The sequence below is a fragment of the Nestor notabilis genome, unplaced genomic scaffold (genome assembly GCF_000696875.1).
Source record: "Nestor notabilis isolate BGI_N333 unplaced genomic scaffold, ASM69687v1 scaffold10148, whole genome shotgun sequence".
Classification (NCBI taxonomy): Eukaryota; Metazoa; Chordata; class Aves; order Psittaciformes; family Psittacidae; genus Nestor; species Nestor notabilis.
The window spans coordinates 21,851-29,030 of NW_009941551.1; the positions used below are offsets into that span (position 1 = coordinate 21,851).

The following is a 7,180-nucleotide window of genomic DNA, read 5'->3' on the forward strand; positions in this document are numbered from 1 at the left end:
AGGTTTGCTCTTGCCACCAGCAAGGTGCTGGGAGGAGATAATGCAAGAGCCTTTTATTTGTAGTTTAGCAGAGGGAAGATAACATTCTCCCTGGGATCTGCACCGGGAACTCCTCCTGGCTGCTCTACTTTCCAGCACTAACAGAACAAGAGCAATTCAGAGTTCCAAACAGGGATTTCAACACTCATTTCCCTCCCCACATGCTTAAGACAAAGCAAAGCCCATTTTCACATGAAATACCAAAATGCCTGTAGCTAAACGTGAAGCGTTCAAGTCACAGTCAGTGACTGGAATGTGCTGGACAGTTTATACCTGGAATTGTTCTTTGGCTCTTTTTTCAGTTATATCCAGAAAACCCACCACAACCTGATTCTGTTCCTAAACCACCACCGCCTGAAATCCTAATCCATGGTTCCTCAGACACAGTACAGTACTGGAGAAAAAGGAGGTCTTAGTTTTCTATTGAGGATATGCTTCCGAATACAGCAGTCCTTCAGCTGAAATAGCATCCCCAAGTCCCACCGTCCGGACAGGATCTTTACACACCAAAACGGGAGTGAAATGGAAGGAGATGCCTTCTCGGTGCCAATGCACCACTGGCTCATCTGGATTTAAAGAGATTTTGGAAGGTGCCTCTATCTGGGAGGTCACAAACTCCAAAGGAGCTTTAAGAAAGACTTTGGTGGTGTCGATGGTTTCGGTGGCGCAGGCCTGAGTCCCTGCTGCTCTAGCTCCAGCAGGCACAGCACGGCCTCCACCGGCCACAGCAGCAGCCTGGTTGCCCCAGTACCCATCCACAGTGACAAGGATGTGGTAGGCCAGGGTGTGGAAGTGGATCCGTGTGAGATCAGAGGCCCGCTCCGTGGTCTTCCCGTGCTCCTTCAGGATCCAGAAGAGGATGTCACTAACAACACCCACGTCGGGAATACCGCTCCAGGAAGTGAGGGAGGCGTGAGGACCAGAGGCAGCCTGTGTGAGGAACAGCAGCTCCTGTTCGTTCAGCCCAATGGAGTTCACCAGGGGAAAGACCTGCTAACAGAAACACAGAAACAACAGTTCTTCCTCCAGAGAGAGAATCAGACTCTGGCTCTCCTCCTTCAGGGTGTTGTTTTTAACAGTATCCCATCACTGGTTCTGTCACCAGTTTGCCCAGCAGAAAGGAGCACCCTGTGTCCTGGAGAGATGCAGGCCACAACCACTGCACAAGCTGCCCCAGACTACAATTTGCACGAATGACTTAGCCAAAGAAACCTCTCACAGCAAGGAGGCATGCTCATTTTGTGCACTTTGACAGCAAAGAGTAACAAAACATCAAATGCACATGAAACACTCGTAACACTGAGATTAGAGTGTGTCAACCTAAACAAGGAACCAGCAGGACCTGCAGGAATGAAATCCTGCAGAGAAATTGAGGGTTTTTAAATATTATCAGCTCAGCTCAAATTCAAATCCTGGTTTCTTCTAGGCAGCTGCAAGCCTGCTGGATCTAAACGAGCCAAAGGTAATTGTTATCTGTGGAGTGGCGAGTATTGCTCCTGCCTCACCTTCACACTGTGACTGCAAAATAGCCGGGAAAGATCAGAGAGCAAAGCCCAGGTGTGTTGCGCCTGTTTTTACTGAATACTATTGCTGAATCATAGGACCACAGACTGGTTTGGGTTAGGAGGGACCTTAAAGCTCCTCCAGTTCCAACCCCTGCCACAGGCAGGGACACCTTCCACTAGAGCAGGTTGCTCCAAGCCCCTGTGTCCAACCTGGCCTTGAACACTGCCAGGGATGGGGCAGCCACAGCTTCTCTGGGCAACTCTGGTAAGCTCAATAGGGAAAACAGAAGCATTCAGAACACCACAGCAGACATGAAACCCATGTTCTGCACTTACCTTAAACAAACAGCCCTCAGTTTTCATTTCTGTATTTGTGCATCAGTTTGTGCATTTTGACACTGAAGAAAAGGAAACTGATAAAAAGAGCATGTTATTTCATTTTCCTTACCTGATGCATTATGTTGCTCATAAAATCTTGGTCGGTCATACTGGCCAGCTCCAGGTGTATCGGGATGTCAGTGGGGATGTCAGAGATGGAGGCCACAGCCTGCAGCAGACAGGGAAATAAAAACCACCACCCTAAAACACCAATTCATGAAGAAACAGAACAGGGGGGTTGACTCAGAAATACACATCCTTTAATCCTCTCGTGTGTGGATTTAAACACAATTCCAAATGAGATGTTTGACGAGAATGTACTAAGGGGAAGAAATAAAAACAACTTCTAGTTTTCAGAATCCCAGAGCAGGAAGAGTATATCTAACCCTGATCTGCACCAGCTCAGCTCCTGATGGACTAATTCAGAAACCTCACGAATAATGCTAGTGCATTGCATCAAGGGCACTTGGCTGTAGGAGAGGCAACGAGCTGTAAGTCAGAAGAAAACTTGTGGAGCTCCTTTGGGCTCAGATGAGAAAGCTGCCTCTTGGATTATCTAACACAGATGCTGCTTAAAGAATGCAAATCTTGATTAGAACCTTGATCATCTTAGTATCAGGGACAGGAAAACCAATGTAATTTAGCCCCCAGTAAGTACGTTAACATACTCCAGCCAGAGAACCAGACCATACCTTTTCTCCCCCAGACAGCCCACTGAATCTAAGAACCATCAGTGTTACCAGAGTAGACTTTTGTCATTCTGATAGTTCACATCCTTCTTTTAGCATGGAACACTGAAAAGGTTTGTGGGAGATCTGCAGACACAGCCTGCTTGCAAGTTCCAACCTAGGAAAGCAAAACTTTGCCATGAAGCACTTCCTGGACTGGAAATTAAGGAGACGCTGGTATTGGAGCATCTCACCTCCATAAGTCGTCTCTGCCGCATCTCCTTGCTCTGGCCTTCCATCATGTGAAGTCCCGAGAGCACCACCAGATCCGGCTGAAATTCATCCAGGCTGGACACAAACACTTCCAGCATGTTTAAGGCGCCATTTGATAGGTCGTGGGAGAAGATGAAGCGGTTGGCATTGGGTGCTCTCACTCGTCCCCACTCTTCACCTGGGGTGAAACAAACAGGAGCAGGTTAACTCAGAAGAGAAGCAAATCAAACCATATGTCTGGAGATAGTTTTGGGGTATCCTGCTGGAATCCAAAGGCGTGATTACACAACATGACTGTGCCCATACGGCTGGCCATAGGAGAAATCTTGCTCTTGTCTTCATTCATTCACTCACTCCCTCTGCCTCATGTAGATGCTTCTTGGATCAGAAGGAAGATTCAATACTTGGTTGGTTTTGCAAGCTTTGTGATGTTTTAATCAGTTTAGCATGACATTAGGTGTCTCAGCCAGCTCAAGCCAAACATTTGGAGTGTGCAGGACATGGAGAGAGAGGGGAGACCTTCCCCCTCTGGCAACCACCCCGCGCTGGCTCGACTCAAGCTGTATCATGAAGATACACCCTGGAAACTCTCATGGCTCTGACTGTACCCAACTGCACAGCTCCCAGCAATGATCTGCAGAAGAGAGCTGAGCCACTGCTGTGTGTGTAAACCGTTTTATTCCTGGGAAGATCACAGACTAAATGGGCTCCATCTCTGGGACACTGAGCCATGAGAAGTCAGGGTACCGACAGCAAGCCTCCAGAGGATACAAATTACACAAACCATGGTCCAACTGGGCAGCCCTCTGCCAGCTCTCCCCATCTGTTCAGGCAGTTCCTTGTGCCAGTTATGGTAACTGGTCAGAAAGAAATGTAAGGGAATAAATAAATGCAGCTGGAACAGAAAGCTCTTGAGGCACAAGCATTTTTGAGGCTGTTACAGGCAGAATCTCTGCCTCAGAACCAGCCTGCATACTTCTTCACTCACTCTCCCAGGCTGTGTACAGGTTATTACTATGGAGAACATGACCAGCATTTGTGGAAAAGCCACTAAACCAGCATCAACAGCCATCTGTGCTGTTTCGTCTGGAAGAAGAGTCTTGTGACAAAGCTTTCTCAAGGACACAGATCCACAGAGTCCCAGAGAACAGTTCTCCCTGAGAACAAAGATGCTGAGAAAAGGGACATCATATACTAATGTATCATCTAACCAGGAGCAAGACCATCAAGATTTACTTAAAGATTAGTGTATTCTCCATTGGCTACTGAGCTACAGTACTTGTCAGATACAGTAGCCTTGTTTCAGCCAGAGTGGATGCTCTGGGTGCTGCTCCAGCTTAGTTTTGCTGCTAAACAAGTTTAATTAAGATGGTTCTTTTGCTTTCCCTCCTTGTTAAATACTCCCTCTTTTGTCACACCAATAGAAGTCTTCCTCAAGCTGTATTTTGAGACAGGACCAGTGAAATCATTCAGAACAGCAAGAAAATACACTCAGATTTGGTTTAGCCATTACATTAGGGCTACCCTGAATTTCACCTGCATGTGGCTACACGGTACCTTTCTGTTTTCAGAGAACATTACTGGAGTGTTGTAGTGTTCATACAACTTTAGAATGACACCATCAGGTCTGTGTAGGCTATGCATTGCAATGAGATCAAAATCCACTTGGTTTCTTTAGGTTACAGTATACAGAACCAAAAAGATGTCAAGCCAGCAGCATGAGTCTGTCCTTACATTCCTCATAATGCAAAGGGAGAAGGTTTCAAAAGACTTTTAGATGCCTATACATGGTCTCAGAATTAAGTGGTTCAAAACCCAACACCTTTACAGCCAGGAATATCTTAGTGATGTCTGGGGTTCCCATCTAACGTTCAGCCTTTGGCAAAGTACCTGCTTGATACTCCAAAATAAGATGGAATTCATCTCTTTCCTGCATGGATTCAGGTGGCACAACCACGTTGTCATCAAGTAGTTCATGGAGTTTAGGACCAACTGGGCCACAAAGGAGGATCTAGAAAACAAGAACACCCAGTGCAGGTTTCCCTGCCATGTCCCTTGCCTGCAGTGCATTTAAGCATCATCTGGACAACTGATTTAAAATAATAATAGTTTGTCTCATTTAAAAAAAAAAATCAGCTGTGCTTTTCAACTTGAAAGACCAAGTTCCTAAGAAATAACAGCAACATGGAATCATAAAATCCCGCCTGGTTTGGGTTGAAGGGACCTTAAAGCTCCTCCAGTCCCAACTCCTGCCACGGGCAGGGACACCTTCCACCAGAGCAGGTTGCTCCAAGCCCCTGTGTCCAACCTGGCCTTGAACACTGCCAGGGATGGGGCAGCCACAGCTTCTCTGGGCACCCTGTGCCAGCACCTCAGCACCCTCACAGGGAAGAGCTTCTGCCTCAGAGCTCATCTCAGTCTCCCCTCTGGCAGGTTCAAGCCATTCCCCTTGGCCTATCGCTGCACCCCCCAAGTCTACAGGGAAGCAATAGGAGCCTCATTACACACAAGCAAATAGCGTGACATTTTTTGGTACCTTCAGGTCTGGATTTGTTGCAAGCTTCTGACCAATGAGAGCAGCGTTTCCTCCTACATACAGCTGTAAAACAAAGAGGGGCAGGTATGGGCACTCCCTCGCTTTGATAGCTTTACACATGCTTAGTTCTTGGTACAGAGATTTTGGCATTACACAAGTTAGTGAAGCTTATTGGGGCTGAAGGCCAAACAACGTTACAACCCTCTGTGAGATCTCAGCGAGTTGTGTTCTCTGACTTCTCTTCATTTAAATACTTGCCTTCAGGTAACAGCCCTGTAAAAATCAATTGATTCATAACACAAACAGCCTTCACTTCTGTGCAGGTTCTCAGCTGGCAACTGGTGGGATTTTAGCAAGCATTTAAAAACTGCAACAGTTTGAGATCAAGGTTTCTGTCCCCACATGGAGTTTCTTCAGGTAAGAAAGCTCAAAACTGCAAGTGAGAAAACTCCGATGGGAGCTTTGAAAGCAAGGAATATAGATTGTCATGAGGATCACAGGCACTCAGAGGTGACAGGAAACAGGCTATAGAAGGCTACAGCTAAAAATTAGCCAATCCAAATCACCAATTAGGCAATTCCAGAAATTCCAATGTAGCAAATACAGTGGGAAACGAGGAGAGTCTTAACCATTAAAAGGCATTTAGAGCTCTTTCTCGTTTCCAGAATGTGAACTCTCCAGCTGGTAAACTGCACAGAAAGCAGCATTTAAGCAGTTCGTAGAAAGCAGCTAAGACCAAGCGAGGTATCAAGCTGGGTTCAGTAGACTCAGTATAAATTAGAGCAACAAAAGTTTGCTTTTGGAAAGGGAGAATTCAGACAGAATATATTTAGTGCTTTTCATCAGTCCTAGAGAGAACTGAAATCCTGGGTTACACAGCTGAAGCTCATCGGAGCCTTTACAGCTCCTAATGCTTGGATCTATTTCCTGTCACATCAAGACAATACCTTTTACAGCATCACTGGCTCCCGCATCACTTTCTTACAGAAGCACCTCAGGCTGACATTTCAGTCTGGGGAAAGCATGCAGGGGATAGACCATTTAACCCCCTTCTATTGCAGCAGGTGCGCAGGTCTGCAGGAAGCCACGAACGCACTCAAGCTGTACCATCAGTTTCTTGCCTAAATGGTTTGTACCCTCACTAGACAGAGAACAGATGTTACCAACGATGCACAAAACAGAAAGGTGCTTCTCAGAGCTTATCTTCAGGTGAGACGCACCTGAGCCCCAGGGTGCTCAGAGGCTGTGCGGGCGATGTGCTGAAAGGACTCGGCATCGCTGAAGAAGCGCTCGGCAGCTGCCCCCTTGTCCATGAAGTGAGCGAACGCCTCTCCCAGGTCCCGCTGCGACCGCAGCACAGCGTGGTTCTTCTCATCCCCGGGCTCCACACCGAGCGCCTCCAGTAGCTTCACACCTGACAGAACCACGTCCACGCAGGCATTGACACTGCAAGAGAGCAAAACGCACCCTGGGCAAACTGCACCCACCCCATGGCGGCTGTGAGGGCCCGCAAGGAGAGCGCTCCCCAGCCAGGAATGTTTGCTGTTTGCAGCCGTCACCCTGAGGGGTATAACAACCAACCACATGGAAAACAAGCCCACGAAGGCATGTGAATTTCCTGATTCTCTCTGCTAAAGCATTCTCCTTTTGACATAATTTTGATGTGCTGCAGCACCACGGAGGAAAGAAGGATCTCTAACACCCTGCTGAATTCAGACAAGCCGTGTGGTCCAAAGGTGGGCACGTATGTGACAGTACATGTTGTACTTCATTTTCTGCCT

The 7,180-nt window shown here is 47.2% G+C and overlaps 1 protein-coding gene across 1 annotated transcript; it reads right to left on the bottom strand.

Moving 5' to 3' along the window:
* Positions 1–459: 459 nt before the first annotated feature.
* Positions 460–6,845, bottom strand: ADPGK (ADP-dependent glucokinase; the record flags this gene model as incomplete). The annotated part of the gene is made up of 6 exons (XM_010020964.1): positions 460–1,029; positions 1,993–2,091; positions 2,845–3,041; positions 4,754–4,874; positions 5,400–5,462; positions 6,620–6,845. Coding segments are annotated over 6 exons (1,276 nt in total), but the record flags the coding sequence as incomplete, so codon positions are not given.
* Positions 6,846–7,180: the final 335 nt, after the last annotated feature.